Source organism: Condylura cristata, unplaced genomic scaffold (genome assembly GCF_000260355.1).
Source record: "Condylura cristata isolate star-nosed mole 26May11 unplaced genomic scaffold, ConCri1.0 scaffold00016, whole genome shotgun sequence".
Lineage (NCBI taxonomy): Eukaryota > Metazoa > Chordata > Mammalia > Eulipotyphla > Talpidae > Condylura > Condylura cristata.
The window spans coordinates 29,104,103-29,118,429 of record NW_004567117.1 but is presented as its reverse complement, the minus strand read 5'-3'; the positions used below and the strand labels follow the sequence as shown (position 1 = coordinate 29,118,429).

General features: G+C 40.7%; 1 protein-coding gene across 1 annotated transcript in view; it reads left to right on the top strand.

The window, feature by feature from the left end:
• Positions 1–14,327, top strand: part of EPG5 (ectopic P-granules autophagy protein 5 homolog (C. elegans)) — a 95,905-nt gene that overhangs the window by 56,286 nt on the left and 25,292 nt on the right. The window contains exons 29-33 of the mRNA XM_004684003.2: positions 944–1,106; positions 6,882–7,024; positions 9,404–9,560; positions 10,647–10,841; positions 12,675–12,888. Coding sequence (XP_004684060.1) covers positions 944–1,106; positions 6,882–7,024; positions 9,404–9,560; positions 10,647–10,841; positions 12,675–12,888 — 872 coding nt within the window. The remainder of the gene's footprint in view (positions 1–943; positions 1,107–6,881; positions 7,025–9,403; positions 9,561–10,646; positions 10,842–12,674; positions 12,889–14,327) is intronic.

Sequence of the window (14,327 nt, the reverse complement as noted above, 5' to 3'; positions counted from 1 at the left end):
ACTCACCAGAGACAGTGGGGAGCAGAACAGCTAGTACTAAAAATACACTGCTGAGGGGAGCAGTAGGTGAAACAGGAGAGGTCTGCTGTACCATGTGGGTCAGGGGGTTATACATATGCTGCAGTGGCTTGATAGTGGTGAGACTTTAACCCCTGCACCATCAGGGAGGACCAATTTTTTAAGGTCTTGATTCTGGTTTGCGTAGAGTACGCCTGCATATAAAGTGAGAAAGTCTTTGCAAAGTCCACGGGAATCAATCTCTTCTTGGTCTTTGTTCCCTCGGCTCTTTGTGAGTCAGGCCTTTGTTGTGACATACCTGTTATATAGTGAATCAATTAGAACAGTATTGACACCTGTGTAAGCAGTTACCTTTTTTGGTCTTTTGCATTTTAGTTTGAGTTGCTAGTATAGATTTTCTTTGACTTTTGATGGGTTTTAGCCCTGTAAGCCTGTCATAAGTTGAAGATGTTGTATATTGAAAATTTACCTAATTAATCCACCTAATCTACCACACACCACAATTTAGCCTCGCTTACCTTAAGTGCATTCAGAACGACTCATCATTATAAGGTTAAGAAATCAGAAGTCAGTGACTATATCTAAGAAATCAAATAAGGGGCCCCTTTAGGTTGATTAAATTAAGATGGAATTCTCATTTGTTCTTGTCTACTTAAGGTTCCACTTAAAAACATTGTTGATACAACACAGATTCTAAACATAGCTTTGTTTCTGGCTAAAAAGGTGCCCACTGTTTCTTTCTGGTTAGCCTGACTGCCGGGGAAAGGATTTGGGTAATGCTGGTGCACAAACCTTGTTCTTTTGCTCCTGTGGGATCGTTGTGTCTTGCTTTGCTCCACTGCAGGCTGGGGGCGGGTAGCTGGAAACTTTTCTCTCTCCTCATGAACCTTTCCTAAGACTTTCTTTTGCCTCCTGTTGTTTTCAGAACTGCAGCTCTTCGGGAATCTCAACAGGTTGCCCTGGACAGTGAGCTATTGGACACAATGCCCAAACAGTATGTTAACCGTGAAGAACAGATCACTCTACACTTGGAGTGCAGAGGCAGTAGTGGAAAGAAGTGCCAGGGAGCAGCAGTTGTAACAGTTCAGGTAAGGTTGCTTGAATTCCAGTTGAGCCCCTAATCTGGGCCATATTGAGAAAAGTCTGAATGAAGTATATAGCACATCATCCATGTCCCTAAACATGCAGTCCTTTTGGAGAGACATGAGACACTGAGGGAGACACTGCTAATAACATATTTCCATAAGTGCTGATGAGTCCTATAAGACAGATCAACAGGAATTCAAAGAAAAGCAGAATCATTGAGAAGACTCTTAGCGAAAAGGGCTTAAACTAGCAGTTCAATTTAAGTTGCTAGTAAAGATCTTTGACTTTTGATGGGGTTACAGCCCTGTAAACCTGTCTTAAACTAACAAATGTATTTAGTTAGAAGGAACGTGGGAATAGGGTCACCGCATGCCTTCTGGGGGCCAGGGGCTAGATCAGTCTGTTTCAAGTTGTTTTGAGAGTGGTAGTGGGAACTCAACACTGGAAAGGACTGCCACTTCAGAGCTTGGGTTGTTTGCCATGGACACTGGGAACCGCTGATGATAGACTCGGGCAGGATGCATGGAAAGCAGATCACTTGGGGTGAGCTTACCAACGGGCACAAGAAGATCTGTGCAAGAATATGATTAAAAATTTAGCCGTCATTAGAATCACCTTCTTGAGTTGGAAAAAAAGACTAGCTGGGTCTGTGTGACTTCGTACCGACAGGCTTTGGGAGTGGAGTTAGATTTAGCCACATGTCGTAACACTTACTGCAGGTACTGTCTAAACACCGCAGAACTTACTTGTCCTCACTACCATCCCTGTGAGGTGTGTGCATTTAGTATCTTTATTTTCCAGATAAGAAAGGAGTCATGGAGGTTAGATACACCCCCGGGTGCCACAGTGGAGAAACTGCAGTCTCTCTGCAGAGCATGCACCCCCTTATCACTGTGATAAATTTTTTTTTTTTTTTACAAGTGCTTTGAGCACAGCATTACCTACTGACTACAGCTGCATAAAAATAGCTCCTCTTTTTTGTTAGCTTTTGGGAAAAGACTTGGTTGTCCTTCAGAAAATTTACTTCTTCTGTGCTCATCCATACGTTAGCAGTTCATCAATGTCCTTGGGAGACTGTTTTGTCTAAAATGTCTTTTCTGAAATAACCTTTTTTTGGTAATTACATTTTGCATTACCTTCAAATTTTATTTCTGATAACATGCACCTAAAGTTAAAAAATGTGTTCTGGATTGTGAGATTCTAAACATTGGGATAATTTCTTTTGCCATGCCAGATACTGTGTAAAGTTAATTTTTTTTTGGTGTGGTTTTTTGTTTCCCCTGTTGCTAGTGTTTTAATAAAAGTAAGATAAAGAGGTATTTAAAAAGAATCACTTGCCAAAATAATAAAACTGGAAGAAAAGTTTGCCAACTCTGGGTGGAGTTTGCATTGGAGGGTAAATAAGCTGACAATGTGTTTAGTTATAATAATAATAAAAAAAGATGCTTATTACCATTGCTGTCTAACAAATACAGTATTTTTCCACTTTTGAAATTACACGTCTTTGCCAACCTGTTATAGGGTTGGCAAGGGAAAGGAGTTCTCCTAAATGCATTGTTGTAAGTGACGAGTGAGCTTAGTTCAAAGAAATGTTTTCCCAATTCTTGCTTTGTGAATAGCTGTAAATATTTACTGTCCCAGTCAAAGAACAGGTCTCTTCTCCTGACCTCCTGTTAACTGTCAGGGACTTGTGATGGAAAATACCCAATAGATCTAGAAGCTTTAGTTCTAAGTCTGCAGTGGACTTGTCTTTCTCTTTACAGAAAATGGGATCTGACTTGTCTGAACTCTAAATTCTGTGATCTTTTGCTTTGTTAATCTGTTATAAAAAATTACACCTTGTCTAAAATACTGTCTGTTATTTCGACTGAAGGGAGATGTACTAGCTCTGCCTTTTCTGATTTATTCTTTCTCTTTGTTCTCACAGTCACTGCCTTGGAGGCCCGTAGCACTTCTCCGTGAGCCTGTTCGTTAGGCTTCCTATCCATAGGCACTCCTCGCCAGTTCAGCTTCCATCTGTCACCCTTCACTCTTGGAAACACAAATCTGTTCACATTTCCAAGCTAAAAGCTCACATTGACCCAGCAATGTCATTTATAAACTGCTCTGGGTTTTTTTTTAGCAGGGTAATTTGGCCTCTTTCTCATTCCCCATTTGTTTATTTGTTTTCTGGCCATCATGTAGTTAGGTTTTGTCTATTCTCCAGACACCAGACATTCGTACCATTGCTTTTAGGTATCTGCCATGCTTTCTTTTTCCCCACTCACTTCTGAACTCCTCTTACCTTCAATTCTTAGCTCATTGTAGCATCTTTAATCAAGGTCTTCCTTGACCCTTTTAGTCAGATTCGTGATGTTCCCTCTTCACAGTTGTGTGTAAATGCTATTGTAGTCACCCACTGTTTTTTCCTGCCAGACCCAACTCCTTGGGAACAGAGATCCCATCCTCATTCAGCTGTGTGCCTGCACTGCTCAGCATGGCTCAACATGTAAGATCTACGCTGTGAGGCCTCCTTGAGTGAGTCTCTGAAAGCCGCCAGCACATAGCCCATTAGGACAGTTACAGCTGTGTATTTTGATGAGCTGTCACTGTTACTACTAGATTTTGAGTTTTAGGAAGGCTGGAGCTTGTCTTATTCATGTTTGGGTCATCCATCCTCACAGAATGATGTGTTAATGGAATGAGCCAACCGTAGTATATACCAGTCAGGCCTTCTGAGCTTTACCACCTTCAGGAACTTTGTAGCTATTATTTGACTATGGAAGACATCATGGAGTTGGAACCCTTTCCTATTAGAAATTAGCATTTACTTGTTGTGCTTACTTTTGGCCAAATTAAACACTTCAGTGTTTTCCATATAAGGTCTCAATTAAATACAACATGCTGTCCCACATACGTTTGTACTCTAATACAAATGTCTCCTAGGCATTCAGTCTTGGAAAACCAAGTGGGGGTGGTCCTACTCTGGTACCCTACTTTCCCTCCTATTCAGAATTCCTGCCCTGTGCTTGCCCACTTATCTTAGGCCCTTCCATATCCCAGATAGTGTGCTATATCTCACTCAGTCTTCACAGAATTAGGATGAGGGAATGAGTTCAGAGAAGCCCAGAGACTTGCTAAAGTCGCAAAGCTAGTAAGTGGCTCAGTCAGAGCCCTAGCCCACTTCCAGCTAAATTAAGGCCCTTGTTTTCCACATTAGTGGCTAAAAGTGCAATCCCTGAGGAATAGAGGAATGGTTCTGAGTAAGCTGATCAGTGCCAATTAAGTCCCATTAACAGTGGACCACCTTCTCTGAGTTGCTGTGATTAGGACTGCTTTCCTTTTCAGTGATTAGAAAATTCATGGATTGGATCAGTTTTTCTGACTTTGTGAGAAATGGTTTAAATGCAATTTTTAAATGGCTCACTTAGAAAAGTTTCAAATTATATCATATAAACACTGCTTAGTAAAATTTTCATGGGAGGGAAAGCCCTGGAAATTTCCAGCCATCTGCAGCTGTTGGAACTATGTGTAGCTTGTTTGGGGTATACAGAAGTCAAATATATTTTATGGGAAGTGAGACGTGCTTCTTCTGTGATTACCTCTCCTATTAGAAACCTCTAATAATTCAGTGATATTCCCTGAGGAAATGCACTAATTTATAATAGGGTTCCTTTTGTTGTACTTCAGTAGTATAGAGCTTGTTTTCTCGACCCAGGATGATTTATTATCATGAGAAAACTTTGCCCATTCCTCGAAATGAAAGATGGCAAAGACCCACCCAGGGCCTCCCGTTACTGTAAAAGCTGACTGAAGGATGTGATATGTCCAACTTTTAAATTTCTTTGTCTACTAAAGTGACTCAAGTGAAGGGGCTTCCACCGAGCTGCTTTGTTCTATTGTCTGCAACTTCTTGTGATTATGAGCTGGTAGCCATTCAATCTCTCTCACCCCCATCCTTGAAAGAAAACTTATCAACAGTGGTGAGAACACTGAATAAAAATAAGTTGAGTAGGAAAAGATTTTTTTGGGGTGTTTGGTTGGGTTTCTTCTCTTCTTCAGTGTTAGTGGCTTTATGGCACAGGGAGGCAGTTTTCAGTTCCAGTTTCAGGGCAGCTGTAGGCGCCTCCGCTGCGCCTCCCAGCCAGCCGCCCTTGTGCCTATTCTCCCTGTCCCATGTCTGCCTTCTTCCCCATCATTCTCTCTCTCTTGCTTCCTCCTGTCAGATTCTCTCGTTTGCCCTGTTTGGCTGCTTTCTCTTTTGTAATATATTGGGCAAAGCTGACAGCACATGCTCCTCGTCACATTTTGGGCTGTTCAGCCTTGGTTTGTTGTTTGGAAGATTAGAAATGTATTTGTTTTGGTTCATTGTGTGGTTTAATGGAAGTAAATTACTTTTGTAACCTTTCATTTCTCCAATAGTAAAAATGAAAGTGATTGTTAACATGCTTTTTGGATATCCATTTTCATGCCTTTTGATTCATACTGACAGTTTATTTTTCCTTTTTTTAAAGATTATTCGTACAGAACTGGGGTAAAGGTCAGAGATGCGGAGGGTGAGAGGATTCACCAGAGACAGAGTGGGGAGCAGAACAGGCAGATCGATGAAGTACACTGCTAAGGGGAGCAGCGGGCAGGTCAGGAGAGGTCTGCCTCGCCATGTGGATCACCTCTGGGGCAGGCGGGAATCGAACTCACGCAGAAGTGGTTTAAGCTTCTTTGTGCTGTGCTTTAACCCGCTGTGCCACCAGGGAGGGCCTATTTTTCCTTTTAAATAAGAAGTTTTGTGAAGATTTTTAAGATGACACTGGTGAGTTTTCTGGAAGAAAGTTGTCAAGTGCTCTGTGTGTTCCCAGGGTTGCGCTCCTGTGCTGGGTGGCACAGACAGACAGGGTCACATAGTCAGGATCTTTTGATCTGGAATTTATGGTCATCACTCTGACCGAGACATTAGACCTTCATTTAAGTAAGTTTGTGTATTAAGTGATGGTGTTTTTTACAAAGGATGCCTGTAATCATGGAAGACTGGCTCCAGGCAGTGCATAGATAGGAAAATGTAGGCCTTGTTTCTCACCCATGTGTGTGGAAGGCTATTTGAGGAGAAGGTAGAATTTATAGTTTCTGCCTTCTAAGTGTTCTTGCCTCTTACACATTCCCTGCCATGTCTGCGAGGTAAGCCCAGATTGTCTAGCCTGCTATAAAGCCCTTTTCAGAACAGAGCCTTTCCACCCCAAAGTGATTGTACTGCCCTCTTTTCAGCCCAACCCCCCCATTAGCTGGCTGGGTTTGTCCTCATCCCTGCATCTCGATATCCGCCACAGCTCTCAGGTGGATTCTGTCTTTGTTACAGGTTGAGCCTGTCTAACTACACCCAAAAAGAGTATTAAAAATGCAGAAAATAATTACCATCTGTGTCACCCTCAATTAATTAGAGGAAGAGATGTTAACAACCCCCTCAAAAAAAAAAAAGTCTAGTCTTTTAAAATTAAAATAAATTTAGCTAATTTTTTTTCTTAAAACTCAGTCTCTTCTTACTGTTCATATCGAGACTGTTTTTGAGGAGGATAGGGACATTGAAACATAAACGATGTAGCACATTTTCTGCGAGATACTTTGAACCAGTGATGAACTAATCTGGTTTGATTCTTCATGAAAGAGCTGAGATTCTTGAGTAGTTTGTAGACAGTTTTTTCCTGTCCCTCTGAGGTTCAGCCAAAAGCAGATATTTGTAGTATAGTATCTGCTCTAGAAAGATGTGGGGCAAAAAAAAATCTGTTGACCACTTGAATTTTTATTAGTTTGAAGGTATGCATAAGAATGAAGCTATCAGCCAACAACTTCATGTTTTGAGAAAAGAAGTGAAGCAGTTGCAAGCAGAAGCTGCCAAACCGCCATCGCTTAATGTTGTAGAAGCCGCTGTGCATTCAGAAAACTTGATTACGTAAGTTTTGAGGGCATTATAACTTAAAATACTCTTTTGCTTTTATTAAAATACATCTGTGCCTCTACACCATCTCATACCCACTAGTTAAATTAGACTTTGGGCCAGGTCTGGCCTGCCACTTACTTTGGCACATTAAGCTTTATTGGGACACAGTCATGTCCACTTATGTCTACTTCATGTCTGTGAATTTTATACTGCAGTGACAGAACTGAGTTGGGGTGACAATTTACGGTCCACATGATCTAAAATATTTACTATCTTGCTCTTTATTGGATAATTTTGCTTACTTCTGAATTACATTGTCATTCAATAATGGAGAGATTTAGATGCTCCAGTTTTATATCCAGTACCAGTAGCTAGTCCCCTGGTAGGTTGGGGTGGTGGTATGGAGGGGGTCACTGAGTCTTTTTGTGGGTTGGAGGGGGCCTGAGAAGGAGGAGGAGAAGATAAGCAAGAGGTTGGGTTTTTTTTTGTTGTTGTTTTTTAAACTGACTTTCCTCCCCCCCCCCCCCGGAACTTTCAAAAAACTTCCAGAACTAGAAATATACTTACTATAGGACCATGTATTATACAAAACTATTTTTCCTCTACCTAAGTGTTTTGAATTTTATTGTATTTTTAAAAAAGATTTGACAATTTATTTTGAGTATGTCATTCTTTACAAGCTAGGAAACAGACTCAGACTAAAACTGTCTATCTAATCCTCAGCATCAAGATAGCCCAGAACCTATCTTGTGATCTTCAGCAAAATGACGTCATAATACGAGGTGCTAACATCTGGGTTATGAACAACTCTATGTACATTTTTCCTCTAGAAACTGCCAAAAGGTCCAGTCCTTAAAGTCAGGATATACAGAACATATTGATCTACAAATGTCCCAAGTAATATGCTGACCCACCTATGGGTGAGCCAGATCAAGCTGGCCAAAAACTGGTAAATAGAGAAAGTATTTATATTTTGAAAACTTGCTGTGAAGTTTAAAAATTCCTGATTGCTATTAATAAGAAAGCAAGTAATAAAAATTTAACAGATGTACTCACACTGATGCTTGACATTGCCAAGGTCTTCCTCTAGAACATGAAGGTAGAGATCGGTGTAGGAGGTAAGATACTTAGATTTTTTCCCCAAATTATTGAGTAGTAAGGAAGATGACATACTGCGTTCTTCCACTTGCCACAGCAGCAAATTGACAAGGACTATTTTAAAAAGCTGCTGGTGGCAGCTTGGCAGGTCCCCTCCTGTGTCCCCTGCAGTTACTTAACAATGCTACTCTCCGTGATACATACGCTTGTGAAAAACTAGGGAGGAGCTTTTGCCAAGAGCTGGACGTGAAAAATAGAGCATGTCCTAAATTAGCTAATTATAAGCTCAGTTAATATCTTCAGGATGGGCCCATAAAAGCTGCCCATTGTGTAAACATCTGTAAACTGCTAAGTTCCTTAGCCACTAGCCATAGTTTCTGCTCAGTGTCTTCAAGCTGGGCCATTCCCATCGGTGATGCTTCTGCTCAGGGCTGCAGCAGGTGCTCGTCATCCGAGTCTAGAACATTATCGTTGGATAACCTGGTAGCCTTTGGTTGCATAGTAGGTGGTGTGCAGGAGCATCATGTTGCCAGAGATCAGGACAGGACAGACTGGTCACCCCTCCCTGCCACACCAGCAGTGCTCTGGTGCTTGCAGTAGGAGCCCATCACAGCGAGCAAGGCCTCGATCATAAGCAGCACTGTGACAAGTGCACTGGCTTTATATGGGGTTGTAGGGAGGCTCTTCTTAAACTGGATGTCATCCTCTGTGCTGAAGAGCCTTGAGTATTTCCTGTACTTCTGGGGACTCCAGCAGCAGTTGGGATGAGCCAGTATCATGATCCACTGCCAAGGCAACCATCAGCAGCTGTGGCACTCAGGCCTCAGGGCCCAACTCATCTGATTGCCACCCAGCCTGCCCGCACGCTGCCATGGACTGGAGTTGGCATCCCGAGGTTCTGGATTTAAAATTTAGAGAAATTGTAGTCCTTGATTTTAAAGATATGTGTTACATAAGGAAGATACAACATTAAATAGCAAATTTTGAATTACATACAAAATATGAAACATTTTAATAAGGGTAGGAATGTTAGCCTTAGAAAAGACACTTACTACTCAACTAACTTTCCCCCTTGTTAGAAATAAATGACTTCTGTATATTAGAAATATAACTTGTTGAGTCAAGTTGGACGATATTTACCTCATGAGATCTTTCTAAAGTGACATTTCTGTGGGGCTCTGAATACTTTTAAGAATATTGCCTAAAAGATGTAGTGTTTCAAAGAAATGCCTCTTGCTGTAGTTGTGAGTCTGGCCTCTTGCTGTAGATTGGTTGTCTCATATTTTCTCACAGGGCCTTAGTAAATGCCTACAAGTTACAGCCTACCCCTGGGGTTCAGAAGGTTGGCATTAGCCTCTTCTTCACTGTGGTGGATTACGTCAGTGACGAGACTCAGCGTCATCCTCCCACAAGGCAGTTCTTTACTTCATGCATTGAGATCTTGGGACAGGTAAGGTTATTCTGGGTCTTTAACCTTTTCCAGCATATAGTGTGTCCTTATATGATATCATCAAGGTCAACTTCAGACTTATTGTAAGCTAAGTGTCTCACCTAAGTCAGAAGCCCCTTTGGCTGTTTGGCTTCTCAAGATGTGAAAAGAACTGTTGGTCTAGAGTTTTCCTTCTCATACAGGTGACACTAAATTATTCCTGTTTCAGAGTCTCTGGGGAGACATCAAATTCTACAACATGCTATTGGTATTAACAATAACATTGCCAAAGCTTTATGGCATACAGAATGCTCTTGATTAATGTTACTGTGCTATCTGTGTGATTGATATCACTCCCCTCTGAAAGACAAGAAAACTGACCTCTAACAGACCACTTGCCTGAAGAATACAGCTGGTGAGTGCTGGAACTGAGATTGGATCCCAGGTCTTCTGGCTCAGCCCTCAGTGCTCACTTACTTCACCACTGTTGCCTCCAGTTGCTATTCTCAGTTACCATCTATTTATTTATTTATTTGACTTACTGATAACAATGTAGATATTTAACAAAGCAAGAGCAAGGTATCTATGCAGATTGATGAAATGTGTCATAAAATGAAAGACAAGCCTGAAACTCTGTAAACACTATCATATATTCTTACTCACATTCAGTTGAATGAGGACTTATTTATTAGATCCTTAGTTTCCTTAGTATTAGGTACTTTTCCTGATGTATTTAATGGTTTTATAATTAATGACTCACTTTAGACACTTACGTAATCATGATAATACAATGTAAATGTCTGGATTCAAATTATCCCAATATTTAAATTTTGTAATGATTTTTTTAGTATAGTTAACAGAATTTTCTATACATGACTTGTCCAAATCAAATTAATGGATTAGCCAGAATTTTTAACATCACCTGTATTGGAAGTGACTGGTTTGTGATGTTTTTGATTATTTTCGATAATTTCAAATAGGAAAAATTCATATACTACCTTAAATCTATGTACCACCTTATATATTATTCCTTAAAACCTGGTTGCTTAAATGAAGATCAGGAAGGGGAAAATTTGATGACATTTTCCCTTTTTTAATCCTTTCAAGGTGTTTATCAGCGGCACTAAGTCAGAATGTAAAAAAGTGCTTCAGACCATTCTGAAGAATAGAAGACTCTGCTCTCTCTTGTCTCCTTTCTTTACTCCCAATGCATCACCTGCAGAGTTCATACAGCTCTATGAGAAAGTGGTGAAGTTTCTAAGTGAGGACAACAGTGATATGATTTTCATGCTGCTAACTAAGGTGAGATATGATTAAAATCTGATATTATAGTTGAAATGTAGAACTGTTTTTCCCGTTCTGCAGAGATGAAAGGCCTTCTGGAGGTGTGTTTACTGGTAGCCCTTGGCTGGCAGGCCTGCTTCATGGATTGCACAGTCATCCAGGAGCCTGATGCCTTAGCTTCTACATCTGGGGGCGCTGATAATGTAGCATATTCTTAATCTACAGAGTATAAAAAAAACCTCACTCATAAGTCTTTAAAAACTCAGTATGATTTTGAGCTAGTCATGCTAGAAATTTAGTATATACTTTTTTGTTTATTGGCCTCAATTTATGCCTAAATTGTGTTTGATAAATGAGTTGTAATATGTCAAAGTCTCTCGTGTTTAGGATAAGCCATATCTAAGAAAATTATCTTTGTTCTCACTCTTGAGTTGAATATTAACTTGGACCTAAGTAGTTCATTTACTTAACCAGTTGAGAATCTCAAGACCTTAGCTATTTTAACCATCAGTTATATTTCTCTGATAACCTAAGATTCATAAAAACTGGGCATTTTTTAGGGTGTAGAGCCTGCCCTCTGTTTGCAACTGGGAGCACATGTTTGTTTTGTGTTGGCCTCAGCCTACTGATGTTATGACCAGACTATCCCTTAGATTTCTGACAGTTGTAAGATGCTCTTCAGCAAAAACCATCTGGAACAGGGAACATTGAAAAAAATAATAATAAAGTTGTATTACAAGACTAGGGAGCTACACACCACTCCTGGGCTAGTGAGGTCATGGGAAGAGAGAAGGAAGACAGGGACCTGGGGTCCTGCTTTTATCTAGTCTGAGCAGTGGGTGAGGTGAGGCAGCTTCACAGGCTTATTCTTTATTAGTAAACTCAAAACATGAGTGTGGGAGTTTAAAATGAAGAAAGAAGGGAAAAGGAAAGACACAAGTCATCCACAACTGGCCAGTTTTCTAAATTAACAGGACATATACACCAGAAAAGGGGGATGAGGGCAGCCTGGCTCTTACCTAGTTGCGTTCTGGCCGTGTGTCCGATTTAGCCCCTTGGAAGTGGAGACCCCTTTGATATGGATGCCTTGGCATCAAGTTTCGGTCAGGGACTTGTATTACAGAAAAGAGGAAAGCCAAGTCTGGGAGCTTACAATACGATATTTTATAGTTTGGGGTTCCAGAAGGTGACACCAACACCCTGAATTTTTATTAATTGACGTAGATGAAGGGTGCATATGCAGAAAGGGAGCGAGCGCTGTCAAGTGGCTCCTTGTTGGAGGCACTGTGACTGGTGAAGGAGAACCGGGGCTTGTCTTCTGGGGAAATTACCAACAAGATTTTTAAATTGTAAAATATTGGCACACAGTGCTGAGAAAATGCTGCCTCTGCAGTTCTGGAGAGTGAAGAGGGCGGAGGCACCTACATTCTTTATTTTTTTTTTTAAGATTTATTTATTTATTCACATAGAATTGGGGTACAAGCCATAGGTGCACTGGTGGTGAGGCTTCATGAGAGACAGAGTGGGGAACAGAACAGGCAGATCAATGAAGGGAGCAGTGGGCGGGTCAGGAGAGGTCTGCTGCGCCATGTGGGTCACCTCTGGGGCCAGGGATTGGACTCGCACTGAAGCGGCTGCGGCCAGCTTGCGTCCTAACCGATTGCGCCACCAGGGAGGGCTCTAAATCACCTACATTCTTTATGTACTTGTACATCAATTTTATTTTCAATCTGTATAAAAACAAAGTGCTAGGTAATCTTTGACTTTTAAATGAAATGTGCACAGACTTTGTTCTACTTCAGTTAATTTTTCTAGTGTAAGTAAAATGCTTCTTGTTTCTTTTTCTTTTAGTTCGATCTTAAACAATGGTTACACGCCACTAAACCTCCTCTGTCTGATCGTACCAGGCTCCTGGAGTCCATTCATTTGGCACTTACTGCCTGGGGCCTTGAACCAGATGAAGATATTTTGATGCCATTTAATCTCTTCTGTAAGCACTGGACTTTTCTTCTTCTCTACCAGTTCCCTGACCAGTACAGTGACATTCTCAGGCTGCTGATGCAAAGTAAGTGTCTTAATTGTGATTGATTAGACCACAGTGAATATTTCATGTGGCATTTACTATTCTACAGATGTCACCCAAAAATGTGAAAATAATACAAGTGGACAGGAGTTTAGAAACACTAATTTTTACCAAAAGTACTTGATGAACAATGTCAAAAAGTTTGCTCTGTGAAAATGGTGAATTCTTGTCCCAGGTGCTACGAATGGGTGAGGCGGCACCTTGTTTTCGGTGTTGGAGTCCATGTTTTGCACTCATCTCTTTGTCTTGACTTTGTAGTTGTCCTGTTCTGGGGTGGGGTGGTGGTGTCCTGCTTACCCTGCAGGCCACACATTTGGTAAGCAAAGGAAGTTGCTACTTAAGAATATACTTAATAGGCCATTTGGTTGCTCTGTGTTCCAAATAGTCCATACATTTGGGGATCCTTTTCTAATGCCTAATTATTTGACACTCAATTTTTTTATTTTTTGCAAATGGTAGTTTTATCCCAGGATAATGACAGATTTTATTTATGTTTGCCAAGGGGAAGAGCAGCATTAAATTTCCCACATTCCCATGATTTCTGTCAACCACTTGCAGTTTTCCACTGGAACGTTAAAGATTAGAGGATTATGGGTATGTGGGGTTTTTTATTTTTGTAATTTCACTAAGCAAGAAGTTTATCAAATTTGATAAATGAGATTCTATTTACTTTTTTCATGCAAGCTGCATTGCTGTTTAATGATGTAATAGAAAACTGAATTTTACTTTATGCTAAAACTTTGTGTACCTAATAGACATGTAGTGATTTAATGAATAGGTCAGTGATCTTATGCCTGAGGCATACTGAACTACAAGGTTTCTTGCTCAAAACACCTTAAGCTTTTGTTATTTTCTTTAGAGGCAAGTTGCAGAGTGGTGGAGAAAGGCAGTAGGGAAATGTATTTGCATAAATTTTGATGCATAACTAGAGTCTAAATTTTCAAAATCTGATCATGCATAAATTGTTTTTCCTCTGAAGCCTTTTTTTTTTTTAAATCTCTAGTTTTTAAAAAACTTATTTATGTAGACAAGAGCTAGGGTATAGGCTAGCAGTGCAGGGGTGATGGGGTGATAGTGGATTCACCAGAGACAGAGTGGGAAGATAACAGGCAGGTTGACTGAAATACACTGCTGAGGGCAGCATCAGGCAAGTTAGCAGAGGTCTGCTGTCCCATGTGGGTCAGCTCCCTGGCTGGGGATTGAACTTGTGCTGCAGTGACTGTGGAGAGCTTCATAGTGCTGAGATTTAACCCCTTGTGCCATCAGGGAGGCCCCTTCTGAAACCTTTTTTTTTTTTTATTAAAAAGTTTATTTTTACATCATTTGCACATTTTTTTTTCATCTCAATTGTAATCCCCACGGGTTTCCCATCACCAAATCACCCCTGTGCCACCACCATAGTCCCGTGCATTTCCCTCCCT